The following is a 16,887-nucleotide window of genomic DNA, read 5'->3' as shown; positions in this document are numbered from 1 at the left end:
TATAAAAATATAGACCTTTTCTATTATTGGTGAATTATTTTCCATTAAAATGTCTTTATCGATATTAAGTACTTGTCCAGTGTAAAAAATGAAAGACAAACCTTCATTCGTTGCACCTTTCGTAGTGACACGGTAGAAATCATATGTGAACATGTCTTGGACAACCCTAGTCTACAAAGATAATGCATTTTGGGGTTAATTTGCCTTGTAAAGAACACTACGTCTACATGAGTAAAAATATATAGTTCATTTTAGGGCTAATTTGTCTTATGAGGAAGACTACATCTAACATGGGTAAGAAAATATAGTGCATTTTGAGGCTAATTTGTCTTATAAGGAAGACTACATCTAAACGGGTAAAAAATATAGTGCTGATAAGTATGCACACAGGAACTACAACCAGTACTTCAAGCATTTCTCAGCCTGGAAAAGAAACTAGCTTACATAATGACAACTTGCTTCACAGAGGCTTTTCTCCTTCAATCAAACAAATGTGTCATTCAATCTTGATCTTCAGCCCTCTCCTGCCCTGTTCCGAGGCCATTTGGTACACCACATACACCGAATACAAAACATTTACCCAAGAGATAAATTCTGAAAATGTGATGGAGATTTGTTCATCAAGGCTTGTGCATCTTGAACCCAAAAACTTTGGGGACATAGCTCTGCACAGGCTTCTGTGGCTTGAGGTGCCCATAGGTCATCAAGAACAGATGAGGGAATGTGGTGCCGAAATACGCTCCATCAATATCTATGCTAGTTAAGGAAATCATCACAAATAAAACATGATTTTCCCACAATTAACGTACTTGCATAAATTTAAGGTCTGATTAGTTGCTCTATGAAGGCGTGTGCAGTTATATCAGCACCTGGTGCCTCAAGTCCAGCAAAATCAGAACTTGTTTATCCTTTTCTTGTTGACAGTAAATTTTCAGGCAGTAACCATCACAGGAAGAATGCAAACAAAGATAAACTCTAAACTAGTTATGCAGAGGGAAAGAAACAAGATAAGTCAAGAGGTGTTCGAGGATGTTTCACTTACTGCTCTGAGCTAAGCAGACTAAGTTGAAAACTGTGGATCATAAAGAATGCAGAAATTTATAAAGACACATTATTAGTCCCTAGTTAACAAATTTTCGTAATGCCATCAATGGATGTAAAAGTGCATGGGTAGTAAGGAAGAGTGAGGATGCCCAAACTAGAATACGAAAAACTTAAGATAAAAAACTTGAAAGAATCAGAAATTAAGGATACTGCCTTGATACTTGGATCGGGGATAGAAAATATCTTCGCATTTGGGACAGTATATTTTCACGGTACTAGAGCGTGGAATGTCTGATTGTCCAACGGGGAGACAAGGTTGTCCACAGCAGTAAACCCTTGGACATCTTCCAAAATCATAGTTCTTGTACTTCTCTAACTGTTTTAAGTTGCAACTCGACAAGTTGGATACAGTAACTTAAGGACAAGGAAGTTAAGACAAAAGCTAAGTAAGTAAAGAGTATACCATTGCTGCCGTTCCTTTCGAGGTTAAAATGTACCGGACATGGATAAGGCCATAGAGCATTTCAGCAGCTGACTCGACCAGTTCATTTTGCTCCTCAGTAAACATATCACCTACATATGTTCCAAATTGGAGATTGTTAGCAATAAAACTATTCTTTTGCCACTTTCAAAAGGTATCACATGTGACACCAGCTGCAAGTATAGAAAAAACTCCAAACCAAGGAAAGACAGAAAAAGTAAACCCAACTTTGGCAACAGTGAGAAACAATAGAAGGAGGCAGCTATTCATGAAACTTACAAGGAAACACAAAGAGTCCACTACACACTACACAGACATTCATGCAGCTATCTGGAAACACATGATGACTTCATCATTAACCAAAAACAAAATTCCACCAGAAGTAAGAAATGAACATGGCTATTAGAATTCATGTGAACCAGACTATTTCAGAATGAATAAATTTCGTCAATTGGTTACTAGTTGATCATTAACTCAGGCTTGCAAAGGACAACACAAAAACCACATTCTCAAAGAACAACGAGGCCACTGAAGGATGCAAACATATAAAATGCCTACCATGAGAGGATTCAACATCCAGAATAAGGTCAAGTGCGTAATCATAATATGGAACTTGACTGCTCAACCCACAAAGATTAAAATCATCTTGGATATAATCATCATCAACTTCACAGAAGAATTCATTTCCACGCAAGTTGCAAAACCATGAAATCCAAGATGTATCATCCCCATCAGAACCACTGACATCAGACTCCTCTTCACTGTCTGTGTCAGATTCATCTGCAAGAGTAATATATAAGCAAAATTACTTTTTTATTCAAAGATTATATATCAATACTGTATGTGAAAAAAATTAGCAAATAGATCTCCAACTTCAAATCTCTAAGGAATCGGTTTACTCCAGTTCAAATGGATCTTGTGAATGAAGATAATAATGAACAACAATATTAATTACATCAAAATTCCATACAAAATTCCATATATTCCTCTTTTCAATCAAGCTACCAAGTGAAACCTTAACAGGAATAGCATGCCCTTTCTGTGGAGATCAGTCATATTCTACACACCTAAAGACCTGAAATGATGCCCCGCATACTACAGATAACTCAACGTTGTAAACGAACCAATCCTGAAAGTCTTTATTTCTTCTCTTGACTGATAGCTGAAATTTAAGGACATAACCAGAGGATTTATAATGTTATTGACTGCCTGACATTCTGTCAATAGATCTTCAAAACAATCCAAGTGACTGGCATACTATAAAAATCCTCCTAAAGTCTGCTTCAAATAACAATGTCGAGTGTTGGATAACCATTAACATTCTCAAAAACACTCCACCAAGAAGGAAAATAGAATGAATGAGCACAGCAGAAATCACATAACTAGAAACCACCCCCAATTATACAGTTATTAGCCCCAAAACCGCCTAGCAATCATATAAAGCACTTTATGCAAAACATACCCAACCAAAGATTACGGTTACAACGATAATACATGACTCCAAGAACTTCATATGCTACATTTACCCAGTAAAAATAACTAAAATTTTAAAAGTACTCAGTGGAGCAGCATCAGTCTGCCGAGCAATTGTATCTTCTACCTCCCTTTGGATTAGTGGCATGGCCTCCATGTAAATTTCAATAAGTGCATCGAGGATGTCATTTTTGTCCGGGATTGGATCCATTTTTGTGAAGATATAATTTTTGTGGGAGAGATTTGATTAAATGAAAGTGAAATGTGGTTCTATTCATAAAATTTTGAATTTAGAATACAAAATTTAATAAAATTCGACCCCCCTATCCCGGCGGCGCGGGGCCGTGCCCACAACGGGTGCAAACCCTGGCCTCCGTCCTACCCGTCCACTGCAGATACCTTATAGCACATCCGATATAGGCAAACAACAGCCAAAAGGGGGAAAATGATAAAAAACAAAATCGAGGAAAAACGTACCATCCGAACACTTGTTCTTGTCGGTAGTGAGGGTGGACGAAGATCGATTGTTTCTAGGGTCAATATGCTTCCCTCCGGAGGCGGATGTGGAGGGCTTGGCGACGGCGGAGCCCTTGTTTTTGGAGGTGGAAGGCGAGGACTTTTCCAAATGTTTGTCCAAGGCGTCGTTGATTCGCTTCCGATCCAATATATCTCCGCCCTTGAACGAGCCAACACCTCCTCGATCTCTGTACATGTTAGGAAACAGGGGAAAAATCGAATTGACCAAAATTGACAGAGGGGTATTCGATTTGGAATCAGAAATCGAAGATTGACAGGGAAAAGGCTTAGATTTGCACAGTGTAATGGTGTGTGTGTTTGCGAGGCGGAGAAAACTAGGGTTTCTTTCTACGCTACATCAAGAGGAGAGATAGCCGCAGCTTCGATGCTGCTGTTCATTTTTCATGTTTTTCAATTTGTTTCTTTTCCAGGTATTTTGGTTTTGAATGTTTTATTTGTCTTTTATTTATTCAAATAAAAAAACTGATTGAATATTCAATTTTCATTTGTTATTTTTCAATTTATTAGTATTTTTTTTCCTGTTCAAGATTAATGCATTTTCAATGCGGATAATGACAGTACTTGTGAGTTTAAAAAGAATTGTCGCATTTTGTGTTTGGAAATTTTGGCATATTGATTTCTAATTTATTGAATTAGACTTATTTTTCCATTGTTCACCCCTACTGGACTGTGGACATAATTTGGGACACTAATTGTTAAATAAGAGAGGATTTTAACTCCATTTCTTAAAAGGCGTTTTTATCATGATTTCATAATTATCTTTTTTATTAAATTTCATTAGTGAATTAACTCTGCTGCGTCATCGATGAAATTTGAGCTTATTGAATACAGTAACAATAAACGATGTCGCATATGCAACAATAGGGCTGGATAAATATATCGAAAAAATGGTATATCAATCGTATCGTATTGAAGATTATCAAAAAATATCGAATTTTTGGTATACCTAAATTTTCAGTACGATACAATACCGTATCGTAAATTTTCGATACGATAACGATATGAATTTTCTTATACCGCGGTATACCGTTTTATATCGAATATCTGATATATATCGATATTATCGTTATACCAAAATATATTGAAAAACAATATGTATTGAATTATCAATACATACCATTTATACTGATTATAACAATAATAGTATAATTTATTTTTTAAAGATTAAAAATTTAAAACTATAAATAGATATCCATTTAATTCATTTATATATTCAAAAAATATTTATTGGAAACTCTAAAATCATAAATAGATATCCATTTAATTTCGATATACCGTTCAGAACGGTATACCGAAGTTCGGTACGATATATCGAAATTTCGATACGGTAACGGTATAGATATTATCCATACCGAAATTTTGATAAACCGAAACTTTCGATACGGTAACGATATGAAATTCTTTCATATCGATATTTTTGATATGATACGATACAAAGTTTTTGGTACGATATATCGAATCGACCCACCCGCAACAATATCAATGGCTAGTAATAGTACTATCTAGATTAGTGATTTGAGTGTTGACTAGATTATACATTTAAGTAGCCAAATTAATATATCTAGATGCCAAAAAAGTGACGAATAATTTTATTTTTATTGAGCCACAAAAAAGACTAGTAATTATATTTATAACACCAAATTTAATATCCTAAAAAGATGAATAATTTTACGTATTTTTTTCTTCTATTTATCACATGCCATCACACTGGCTTTTATACGATGATACAAAATTCCAAAAAAATTGTGCAAGAAATTCCATTTCCATGTTTCGAGTTCGAATTTTTTAGAAAATAATTTCTCTATAACTCGACTTTTGAATATAAATTCGCACAAAACAGTTGTGTGTAGTTTTCTGTAAGTTTTCTTTTGCTTGAACTGTTTTGTAGAAACGCAGTAATTTATTTGGGTTTATTTCTTATTTATCAATATGAGTCATTGATCTGTACAGACATGATATTTTCTTGTGCCAATAGAGAGTTAATAAGATCAATAATTTGGTGGAGAGTATGTGAGTGGAGAGTTTAATCAAGGAGATCTAGCCTTGAGATATCACTTTAAAATTTCCAAAACAAAGTGAGATTCATAAATAATGATGAAATTAAAAAGAAAAAATTGAGTTGTGGTTGAACTTTTGTGGCTCGGTTGTTTGTATTGTGGCAGGAATTTCAAATGAGTGGTGAAAATATATTAGAGCTGTGGTTAAATTTGTGGTTTGGCGCAAATGATGTTAGAGAAAAAGAAAATTATTCAATTTTATTGTACAATGCTCAAATGCATGCACTAGACTCTGAGTCAAAATAACAAAATGTACTTGTACAATTTTCTCTTGCTTTTACTTTTCTGAGTTTTGTTCAAGCTTGTTCAAATTGCATACTCTAATAGCATCAGATAAGCAGTGGTGCGGAATTCCCAAAAACACCTCATGTCATGTTATACGGACTTCCCACTGCATTGCCACGTCATAAGGACTTCCCATTGCACAGTGGCAGACATCCCCAAGGACTTCCTGAAGGACTTCCCACAATTAAAAAAACCACAAATTCACAAATTAAACAATTTACGGAATTAAAATTACGACACAAATAGGGAAAAAAATTCCATCAAATAAAAAAAAGAAAAGTGCATTTCACCAAATTAAAAAAAAACATTTCAATAATTAAAAACTACATCAATGACGACCCCTCCGCTGCCATACTTCTTCAATAATATCGTTCTGGATTCGAACATGGGCTTGTCTTTGGCGCATGTCGGCAAATGCACGGACTCGATCGACATCGTCATGGGGTATCCCCATGCGTACATTGCTAGTGGCCACGCCGTGGCTTGGACCCGCAGCACCAGCATCATCATTGGTCCAATCAGTCAGTGCTGGACCTTCATCTTCGACAATCATGTTGTACATGATAATACATGCGTACATGATGTCGGCGATGCTGTCAACATACCACAGCCGTGTTGGACCCTTCACTGCCGCCCATCGAGCCTGGAGCACACCAAATGCTCGCTCCACATCTTTGCGTGCTGCCTCCTGGCGACCCGCAAAATATATCTTCTTTTCATCTGCTGGGCATCTGATCGTCTTCACAAAGACGGGCCACATAGGGTATATCCCATCCGCCAAATAATAGCCCATATTGTGCTGGTTGCCGTTGGCGACGAAGTTGACGGTCGGACCAACGCCCATACACTGCTCGTTGAAAAGGGGCGACGACTGGAGGACGTTGATGTTGTTGTTAGACCCGGCTACTCCAAAATAGGCATGCTAAATCCACAACCGGTAGTCAGCTACCGCTTCAAGGATCATCGTGAGATTCTTGGCCTTGAAACCAGTAGTGTACATCCCTTTCCAGGCAGTGGGGCAATTCTTCCATTCCCAGTGCATACAATCTATGCTGCCTAACATCCCTGGAAACCCGTGCTGATTCCCGTTCATATCCAGCAGAGCCTGACAATCTTCGGGGGTAGGCCTCCAAAGATACCTATCCCCGAATATCTACCTAATGCCCTGACAAAAATACTTCAGGCAATCGCGGCCAGTCGTCTCGCCGATGTGGAGGTACTCGTCGAACATGTCGGTCGCGCCTCCGTATGCCAGCTGCCTGATTGCGACAGTGCACTTCTGAATCGGCGTGTGGCTGGGTTGACCAGCCGCATCCTCCCGCACCCTGAAATACCTGTATCGACCCTCCAAAGCGCCCACGATGCGCAGAAAGAGCGGACTATGCATCCTAAACTGTCGCCGGAACAGGTTCTCCCCAAACCGTGGCTCCGGTGCAAAGTAATCCTCATACAACCGAGCGTGGGCAGCGAGGTGGTCCCGGGGTATTGTAGTTCGACGATGGATGGGTCGAGGTACCGCCGGCGCCATGGCCGCTTGTTCCTCCCTCTCCGCTGATTCCCGCACACGTGCATGAATCAGACGCATCATGTGTTCATAATGCCCACCACTACCATTACCACTACCAGTCATTCCGGATATATAAAAGAAATGTAGAGAGAGAAACTTGTTAAAACAAGTGGTGCGAATTAAATGCAGTTTAACGAGCCATATATATAGAAATTAAAAAAAAAAATTAATGCAATAAACGAGAATTCCGCCCGGACGTCCGTGGGAGTCAACGCAATGGCGGACGTCCGCACGCCCGTCGCGACGGAATTCCGCGTAACGCCGCGGAACTGCGGTGTCCTCGGCGGAATTCCGTATCCGTGCATACCATGCACAATGGCGGACGTCCGTCATGGAATTCTGGCACACCGGTTGGAATTTCGCCGGGACTGGCGCTATTACCGATGCTCTAATTTGAAGTTGTTAAACAAAAAAATATAGCCATTCACCCACTCATAGCCGCACTCATTTTTCCCTCTCCTAGAGCTCAAAATAAAGTGAAAAAAAATCATAACTTTCTTGCTCATTCTCAACAAAATCTATAGCTTTGCTTTTGACCCCCCCCCCCCCCTCCTTATGTCCCTCCACTTCCACCCTCTCTCAGATACTCCCATGGCGTCACCTAATTAGTACCCCAAAACATAGTGAGAATGAAAAAGGGAATCTTTAATTTCATCACTTCAAAATTCTCCCACACTTCCACTCTCTGAATCCACAGCAAGTTCTTGAAAATCCCATTTGCTGATTTTTGATATGTAGTGAGAATGAGTGCTAATAATAGTACTACTAGTAGTGGCGGCGCTGCTGCAAATGCAAATGCAAATGCCACAGCCACCAAATTCATCAAATGTGTCACTGTTGGTGATGGTGCAGTTGGGAAGACATGCCTTCTCATCTCCTACACCAGCAACACTTTCCCAACTGTAAGTGTAGTTGTAGTAATCAAAGGGGCTGTTCTCATTTCACTTGGGATTTCAGTTTCACTTTTGTTTGTCACTGCTTTCTTGATGTATGTCTCTTTCTCACATAAATACTTTTCTTGTTTCAGGATTATGTGCCTACTGTGTTTGATAATTTCAGTGCCAATGTGAGTGTTGATGGGCAGACTGTGAATCTTGGCTTGTGGGATACTGCTGGTATGATCACATACACAAATTGATTCCATAATTGTTTTGTTGTGTTATTCACTTGACTATCTTTTGCTTGATTTGAAAATCCAAGACTTGATTTTTTACATGCTTTCTCCCATAAAAATCTGATCTTGAATGTTTGATTTGCCTTCCAAATCTTGAAGCACAAGCATTATTATTCATGTTTAAAGTTCATCATAAAAAAGAAAAAAAAGGGATCTTTGCTTTTCCTAAAAGATGGAGAAATCCATGAAAAGGGCATGTGCAAGAATGAGGCCTTTTTCTCTTTTGTTTGGTTAACTAATTATCTTGATATATCAGGCCAAGAAGACTACAACAGATTGAGGCCTCTGAGTTACAGAGGGGCAGATGTTTTCCTCCTGGCTTTCTCTCTCATAAGTAGGCCAAGCTTTGAAAACATTTCAAAGAAGGTAAAAAATCTCTTACCTCCTCCTTCATCTCCCAACAACACAATCCATTGTCAGTTACTAACTTTTTTTCCCCATGGATTCTTTTTGCTTTCTGCTTCTTGTTGGTGAAGTGGGTCCCGGAGTTGCGGCACTATGCCCCCTCAGTACCCATTGTTCTTGTGGGGACAAAGCTAGGTGAGAGTTCTTCATTTCACTTGATTGCATTTCATTTCAAATATACTTGTTGCTCATTGTGTTACTTTGCTTTCCCTTAAAGTCTTCTCCTTTTTCTGTTTTGTATCTTGGGTAGGGTTCCCACATTATTTTTTTTGAAATGTTGGATTGGAAAGCAATTAGCCTCTAAACCTTTTCCTTTTCCTGTTATGAATTCCCACTGTCTTTCCTTCCTATGCTTACATGTCTTTTGAAAAGAAACAAATTGACAAATGTCTACCTAACTTTACACATTAGAGAAGTGTAGCATCAATTGATGTAGCAAAATAATTAGTAAAACGCAAGTTCATATTAATACTCACAATTTCATGGTGTTAGGCTCAACTATAGCAATAAGTATGACATTGTAGTTTGAGTTCCTCAAATATGAGTATTTGATCCCCACAGATCTAAGAGAGGACAAACAGTTCAAAAAGGATTATCCGGGAGCAAGCACTATTTCGACAGAACAGGTATATAGTCTCACTCAACGCGCTGTACCTTCAGTTGGTTGAGTTCCTATGACGATCAACGATACTCTTTTCGAAGATTTTAAGAATGAACATGCACGAAGCATGAAGAGAAACGCCCTTTTCGTCCCATATACATAACCTAAAAATCATCAATCACTTTAGTGTTTCACTATTAAGTTATCATTGTTTTTAGGGTGAAGAGCTCAGAAAGCAAATTGGTGCGGTGGCCTATATCGAGTGCAGTGCCAAGACGCAGCAGGTTTGCTATCTCCGTACACGTCTTGAATGTGTTTGTCATAACATCTTGATGCTGCATTTTGTCCGAGTGAAATGAAACAAATCTCTTATGCCTTCATTCAGTCCACACTCTTAAAAGAAATATGTGAACCGCCCTAATATTTACACACACACAAACACATGAATTTAAATGGGCATTACAAAAGGTCTGTTTTTTTTTTTTGTGATGCAGAATGTGAAGGGTGTGTTTGATGCAGCGATAAAAGTAGTTCTACGGCCGCCTAAACTCAAGAAACACAAGAGAAGGTATACATCGTGTCGCCTACTTTGACAACGGAGAAGCACTGCTGAAACTCAAATTCAGAACCATATATGTTCTACTGTTTTCTTCTTGCTAATGCTTTCCATCTCGTTTATGCTTATATTCCCTCTACCTCCCTTGTGATTACACATGCTGGTATTCATTTCTCGTTCTAAGGAGCTTGTCTGGTTTTTATTATTACACCCCTTATATCTATATGTATGCATTAACTATTATGTGTATATCATGTTACTAGTTTTTCTCATCACTGATACGCAGCTGAAAATACACATAAAAATTTCAATATCAGCTTGTACTAGTATTAGATAATACAAGTACACCTAAAATTTTATGGTCCTATTATCAAAGATGATCTAATTAGTAGATACACAAAACTCAGAGACTGCAGGGTGCAGCAAATTTTATGTGAAATCAGTACACAAATTTTACGTTATATCTCTTCATCACAAATCATTCGACTGAGCTTAAGATCTGCCATGTGTATATCCAGATAACTCAAATCATTTTTTTCTCATCTTTATTACATGAGTTACTTGCTCATATTCAATTGATTTAACAAAATACTAGTATATCTTTTATAAATAGAGTGTTCTCACAATTTCTTGATTAGAATTTTGATAAAGCACTTAATTTCTGTGTATTTGATGTGTATTTTTCGAGCTTAATAACACACAAGTAAATCAAATAGCTCTAAAATTACAACCTTTTTGCAAGAGTACAGATGTAGTTGTAGTAAAAGAGTATCGAACCACAGGGAGACATATGATTATTTAACTTGAGATTGATAAAATAAAAATTGATAAAGAGATGATAAAACACACAAAGATAAACAAAACACAAACTTTAAAAAATAGGATATGAATAAAGCATTGCTCCTATATGTCTCGGGTATATGAATTGGGATACTTTGATGGACTACTACGATCAAGACTATGCTTAAGAGGATTAAGTTTGTTTTACACTCCCTATCCGTTGAATACTTAAAGGGAATTGAATACCTAGGATAGGCTGAACACGTCTCTCAAGTTCTACTCTCTAACCTATCACCACTACTAGGTCGCATAGCAAGCTTTAGATTAGTTTTTTCAATTGTCAAACACGATAATTAAATCATATTAACTTAATGCCCACACGGAAGCGCAGCAGACACCAAACCAACTTTACAGATAAAAACTATCGATCCACTCGAGACTATCTCTCTGAACAAGTATCCAATCTCGAGTTCCTTGCATATGAGTAATGACCAAAATCTATGCTAAAGAGGTAATAGAATAATGGCTACAAAATTCTACCTATCTAGATGTCTCAAGATTAGTAGAATAATTAAACAATTCATAAACAATAATCACACATAAATTAAACCATAAAAGTCATCAAAGTATCCAACAATTCACCCTACAACATATTCGGAGCAACAAAGGAGATCTAGCCAAACATACTAAAATGAATTACACCAAAAGAACCGTGAACCGTGAACTCCTTGGTGTTCTCCAACTCTAGATGATGGATGATCTCCCGAGTGATGGTTTTGATTGTTCCTTCCTCTTCTCCTCTTCTTCCTCCTTCTCTCATCTCTCCACAAAAACCTCCTTCATCCAATTGCTCCCTCTCTTTTCTTCTTTCCCGCAAAACTGCTCAAAACTGACGAAGAAACTGCCAATTTGCAGTTAGAAATGAACCACCCGGACGAATGTATTTTTAAACCAACAAATTCACCCGACCGGGTGATAGAAATTCCACCCCTTCTGGACTCCTCACGCCCCTCGAATCTCACCCGACCGGGTGTATTTGTTGGTGCAAAACTCACCCGGGCGGGTGGTTTCCACTGGAGTCTCCACGCCTTGAAGAAGCAGCCCGGGCAGGTGGTACGTTGGCTGCCCGATCGGATGGACGCCAATGCTGAGTGAAAAGGCAAATAGGGGTTCTTTCTAGGGTATTGAGCGTGCACTTCCGGTGAGTCTCCGGCGAAGTTCTGTCCTCCACGCTGATGGGTGCTGAATTTTTGTGTTGTTACGAAATGCACCCCAAGTGTTCGATGAAATGCCTCAAAGAGGATTATGTACTTGTATTTTACATAGCACACCAAGTGTTTGATAGAATGCTTGAATGAGCTCCAGCCAGCTTTTCGCATCCTAAACTTCGATGAAAACACGATTTGATGAGTTATAATTTACATAAGAATGTGTAGTCTAAAGGGAAAAAATATAGAAAATATGCTTTGCATCAGTATTACTTCATGTGGAAAAATCTAACGACTAGTAAATATTTGATTTATAGATAGACCGAAAAGTAAACTATTAGCATGATAAAATTTATTATCAATTTAAAAAATATAAATGTAGTACTCCCTCCGTACCTGGAACATTATCTACTTTACATGAGATTTTATATAATTTTATTTATGTGTTGGATAGAGATAAAATAAAAGTAAGAACGAGAATAAAGTAAAAATAATAATATTTTTATTTTAAAAAATAGGTCAATTAGAGTATGACATCTAAAAAAGAAAATGTGTCATTTTGAAAAGACAAATATGAGTAATAAAAAGGAATGTTCAACAATATTAGTTCAATATGAATTATCTTTACATGAACGATATTTATTTAAAAAAAACAGAACAACAATTATGATCTTCATTTAGTACCATAATCACCAATTTCATTTTTCATCAACGTTAAAATTTATTTTGAATAATATATTGTCGCTATTTTTTCTCGATTTCAGTCTAGTGCTACTGAAAGCGTAGATCTCCCGCAGAAATAAGGTTATACATCTCTCCCTCTCCATCTCCCTCTCTCGCTCTCGCTCGATCTCTGGTATTTACTTTGTTGTTGAGAAGTAATCCCGGAAACTGATTTCAATTGTACAGCAATGGCGACATTGAGGAACTTGAAGATAAAGACGTCGACGTGCAAGAGAATAGCCAAGGAGCTTCACTCTTATGAGAAAGAGGTCGAAACAGAGTCTGCTAAAACCGCCGATATGAAGGCTAAAGGCGCCGATCCATATGATCTCAAACAGCAGGTAACCCCTGCCCTAAATCTCACTCAATTTTGCTAATTACTGCTTGGTTGGGGTTTTTTTCTTTCTCCAAATGGAATGTAAAGCTGGTTTTTATTTGTTTCATAATGCTAACCTAAAATTGTTGATTCAGTTACAACTAGAAATGTAATGCTTGATTCTGCGTGTTTGAATTTTGCTGATTGAGAAATTTATGTGCATAGGTTGTTTTGGTCGATGTGGCCTTTGATTTGCTTGTTGTTGTAGTTTCCCCATCTCAAGTTTTAGTTGCTAATTTTCTACTTGTATTGTTTTTGTTCCGTGTTGATTTTTGACTTGTTATTTGCATAATAAGTACTCCCTCCGTATTAAAAAAATAGGAACATTTGAAACGGAACGGGTTTTAATGCACAATTGATAAAGTAAGTGAGAAAAATTGGTAAAGTAAGAGAATGGAAAAGAAAAATTGGTAAGTAAGAGAATGGAAGAGAAAAAGTAGTAAAAATAGAGTTAGTAGATTTTGGGGTCTATGTCCGAAAATAGAAAGATTCTAAAGTTTCTATTTTTAAGGAACGCTCCAAAATGGAAATAGTTGCTATTTTTAAAAAAATGGAGGGAGTATATAATTAGTATAAAGAGAATGTAATGTACTATCACTTAAATAGTAGATTCTGTTAAAAATGAGTGGTTTCAAAGGTTTTTTTGCACGTGGAGAGAACATATTCGAAATCGCAATGGAAAAGTCTCTGAGAGGAATTGCAGAAAAAACATAGTTCTAACGAATGATCTTGGCTGTTGACAAGGTGGAATCATATTGTGGTCTAGCTCCATCTCTTTTGTTATACTTAGTAGTACTAAGAAGATGGGATATGTGCTGATTTGTGACTATTGACTGATAATAATAAAGTGTATACAAAAAATGTACTATCGCCTCTCGTCTCTCCACGGAGAATCGGCGCCGTCGGCCTCGGCTCCGTTCGCTGTCTCGCTCCAGCAGCCACTACCCATCGGAGTCCGCACGGCTATTCCTGTTGTCCCGTTCATGAAACTAATTAAGTCCTCTAACTTCTACTAAAGCTTAGTTTATTATGTTCGAGTTTCCGGGCAACAACTATGTGGTGCTAAGGTTTTGAATATATGTGCTTGCTCCCAGGAACGAGCTCGAAATACTTAACTTGAATATGATTTGGACTAAGAACAGTTTATGAATTCCTTGTTGTTCTGATTTGTTCTGATGGAATTTGTTCTGATTTGTGATTATTGAGTCTTCATAGATAATAAAAAATGATTGACAATGATGCATGGAAAGTGATATGTACTGAGGAAAAACTTCATTTAACATGGACCTATATGTTTTGTGCGTTGTGATTTCTGGTTCAATCATCTTATTATTAGACTGCTTAGAGTTCTCTAAGTCAATTTTTGGTTTTGCTTGCTTAGAAGAATCTATTAATCAAACCAAACCAAGTATGCTCTTTTCTGCTGTTTCATTCTTACTTATTTATATCTTCCATTTTAATATATGACTATCAGGAAAATGTTCTGGCTGAATCTAGGATGATGGTTCCTGACTGCCGAAAGCGTTTAGAGGCTGCTTTGAGTGATCTTAAAGGAACTTTGGTAAACAATCATCTTAGAGTGATAACATAACTTATCTGCTGATGAAATTTCATGTTGGTGCTGATAAATCTTTTAGCCTCCGTCTGTCTAGGGATATAATTATGATCTTTATCTTTAATTGCTGATACACTTGCATTTCTGCGACATGTGAACGTCTTGGTTTCAGGTCCCTCTCCAATCTAAGTTCTCTAACCTGTGAATGATGTGTCTCTGTTCTATTTGACATTGAAAAGCATGTGATTGAGCATCTGAGCCCTTCATGAGCTGCTGTCTTTCTGTAGTAAAATGCAGATGTTAAATCAATCTTAGATTTTTGTTTTCATACGTTCAGTATTATAGTAGTTCAAAAGTAATGATTCAGGACGATGAAAAATGTGAAAAATGTTCCTGATCTGAGGCTTAGTTTAACAAGTAGTGTATGTAGTTCAAATTGTGAATACCTTAAGAGCTTCTTTTACATGAATTAGTACCAGTGACAGAATGTCCATGCTACACAGTACAGTTATACATTACTACTAGGTCGCGACGAATTCGCTAAGCTAGTAACTGATTTCCACGTGCTCTCCAAAAGGATTGAAAGAGAAACAGCAAATAATGATCCCTACAAACCCATGACGGGATGATATATATCGAAATGCCTGTTTCTTGAATTTGCTTAGCAAAACTTAGTATTCGAGCTAACTGCTGCAGGTCGAACTGGAGGAGTCTGGGCAAAAGGAAGGTTCAGAAATTGATGATGCTCGGATCACCCTTACAGATGTTGAACAAATATTTCAATCTTCAGACGCTTAGTTGAAGAGTCGGGTTTACTCAATGTCAGACCGGTTTGTTTATGTATTAGCTCTGCTGTGATGGATAATGAGTACTCAAGATCTTATCTGTTTTGACATATGTAGTGTGATCATGTTTTAATATGAAAGCAATGGGGATTGAATTAGCTTTATCTGATATATCATCTGTAAACGAGGTATCGGAGTGTGTGTATTTTGTCTGCAGTATGTGTAATGTGTGCAGTGTGTGTGTATATTTTTTATGTTGTGTGTGTATTTTATGTATACTTTGTGTAGTATATGTATAATGTGTGTAACGAGTGCAGCGTGCGTAGTTTGTGTAGTGTACGTGTAGGGATGTCAGATCAACCTGGACATGATGGACCGATTAGCCTGCTATAATTAAAGGGTTAGGGCTGAAAAACTACAACCCGATTCTCGTTCGGGCTAGTGGGTTAAGCTGGTCAGCACAGCGGGCTGGTGGGCAGACCTGCTGGCTGAACAAAAAAAGTAATACTCCTACTTGCTCCACCCCAATTAAGTTGGGGCAAAACTTTTGGACACGATGATTAATAAAATGTGTTGAATGAATTAAATGAAAATAAAATAAATAAACGAGAGTAATAAAGTAGGAGATATAAGAGAGAGTAAAGTAAATAATGAAATAAATTAAGAGTAATTAGATGTTTTGCTCTTGTCGAAAAAAGAAATGACTTAGTTGAACATCCCAAAATAAATACGACTCAACTTAGTTAGGTCGATATATTTTTTGTTTTTCACTTATTTTTCATATTTTATGTGTAGTAATCTTTCATTCAAATCATTCATCCATATTTTTTTCTTTTTTTCCTCTTTGAAAAGATATGTCCTTGAATAAAAGATGGACAAAAGTTTGTAATGGTTCCAAACTAAAAAAAGGTCAAATACGAATTTTCTATATATATAAATGTTTAAAAATTGATTATATTACCTTGTTTTCTTACGCATTTGATACTTTTTCTTATATCCACCTTATATTTTCATTTTCTATTTTTAATTTGTGGGTAATGTGTAATATATGTAGTGTTTGTATTTACAATTTCAATTATCCACTTCAGAATAAATTCAAATATTTTATAATAATAAAAATTTAATTTAAAATTAAAGATTTCAATCCAATTCCAATTCCAATTCCAATTCCAATTCCAATTATAGACCTCCAATGTCATATGATCTCAGATTTTAAGCAATTGTTTTGACATGAACATTTTTCGCATTGTTATTTCTTGACCATTACACGGCCGTATAAT

General features: G+C 37.0%; 3 protein-coding genes across 4 annotated transcripts; 2 read left to right on the top strand and 1 right to left on the bottom strand.

Moving 5' to 3' along the window:
• Positions 1 to 291: 291 nt before the first annotated feature.
• On the bottom strand, positions 292 to 3,953 carry LOC121763515 (casein kinase II subunit beta-1-like). Its single transcript, XM_042159541.1, has 5 exons — positions 3,476 to 3,953; positions 2,084 to 2,305; positions 1,508 to 1,617; positions 1,255 to 1,420; positions 292 to 751 (listed from the first exon to the last, which is right to left on the bottom strand). The coding sequence occupies exons 1-5, from the start codon at positions 3,708 to 3,710 to the stop codon at positions 621 to 623; spliced, it is 864 nt and encodes a 287-aa protein (XP_042015475.1). The 5' UTR covers positions 3,711 to 3,953; the 3' UTR covers positions 292 to 620.
• A 4,018-nt stretch (positions 3,954 to 7,971) lies between these two features.
• Positions 7,972 to 10,455, top strand: LOC121763216 (rac-like GTP-binding protein 5). The gene is made up of 7 exons (XM_042159168.1): positions 7,972 to 8,346; positions 8,472 to 8,559; positions 8,875 to 8,984; positions 9,095 to 9,158; positions 9,585 to 9,649; positions 9,843 to 9,908; positions 10,119 to 10,455. The coding sequence occupies exons 1-7, from the start codon at positions 8,188 to 8,190 to the stop codon at positions 10,215 to 10,217; spliced, it is 651 nt and encodes a 216-aa protein (XP_042015102.1). The 5' UTR covers positions 7,972 to 8,187; the 3' UTR covers positions 10,218 to 10,455.
• Positions 10,456 to 12,814: 2,359 nt separating this feature from the next.
• LOC121763732 (tubulin-folding cofactor A-like) lies at positions 12,815 to 15,778 on the top strand. Of its 2 annotated transcripts, XM_042159797.1 has the most exons (4): positions 12,815 to 12,972; positions 13,078 to 13,232; positions 14,742 to 14,828; positions 15,519 to 15,778. In XM_042159797.1, exons 2-4 carry the CDS (start codon positions 13,080 to 13,082, stop codon positions 15,618 to 15,620), a joined length of 342 nt encoding a protein of 113 aa, XP_042015731.1. In that variant the 5' UTR covers positions 12,815 to 12,972; positions 13,078 to 13,079; the 3' UTR covers positions 15,621 to 15,778. The 2 variants fall into 2 exon arrangements, with proteins under 2 accessions (XP_042015731.1, XP_042015732.1); XM_042159798.1 differs by lacking the exon at positions 12,815 to 12,972 and having other exon boundaries at positions 12,989 to 13,232.
• The last annotated feature ends 1,109 nt before the right edge of the window (positions 15,779 to 16,887 follow it).

The sequence above is a fragment of the Salvia splendens genome, chromosome 14, assembly GCF_004379255.2.
Source record: "Salvia splendens isolate huo1 chromosome 14, SspV2, whole genome shotgun sequence".
Classification (NCBI taxonomy): Eukaryota; Viridiplantae; Streptophyta; class Magnoliopsida; order Lamiales; family Lamiaceae; genus Salvia; species Salvia splendens.
Note: the sequence above shows the minus strand (reverse complement) of the source record. Positions and strands in the feature narration are given on the sequence as shown.

Excerpts from the sequence above, each read along its gene's own strand:
- LOC121763732 (XM_042159797.1), top strand. The coding sequence starts at position 13,080 with ATGGCGACATTGAGGAACTTGAAGATAAAGACGTCGACGTGCAAGAGA. Across the intron at positions 13,233-14,741 it reads CATATGATCTCAAACAGCAG|GAAAATGTTCTGGCTGAATC; the intron begins GTAACCCCTGCC and ends TATGACTATCAG. Across the intron at positions 14,829-15,518 it reads GTGATCTTAAAGGAACTTTG|GTCGAACTGGAGGAGTCTGG; the intron begins GTAAACAATCAT and ends TAACTGCTGCAG.
- LOC121763515 (XM_042159541.1), bottom strand. The coding sequence starts at position 3,710 with ATGTACAGAGATCGAGGAGGTGTTGGCTCGTTCAAGGGCGGAGATATA. Across the intron at positions 1,618-2,083 it reads GGATGTTGAATCCTCTCATG|GTGATATGTTTACTGAGGAG; the intron begins GTAGGCATTTTA and ends GAACATATGTAG. Across the intron at positions 752-1,254 it reads CCGATCCAAGTATCAAGGCA|ATATTGATGGAGCGTATTTC; the intron begins GTATCCTTAATT and ends TAACTAGCATAG.
- LOC121763216 (XM_042159168.1), top strand. The coding sequence starts at position 8,188 with ATGAGTGCTAATAATAGTACTACTAGTAGTGGCGGCGCTGCTGCAAAT. Across the intron at positions 8,560-8,874 it reads TGGCTTGTGGGATACTGCTG|GCCAAGAAGACTACAACAGA; the intron begins GTATGATCACAT and ends TTGATATATCAG. Across the intron at positions 9,159-9,584 it reads TCTTGTGGGGACAAAGCTAG|ATCTAAGAGAGGACAAACAG; the intron begins GTGAGAGTTCTT and ends TGATCCCCACAG.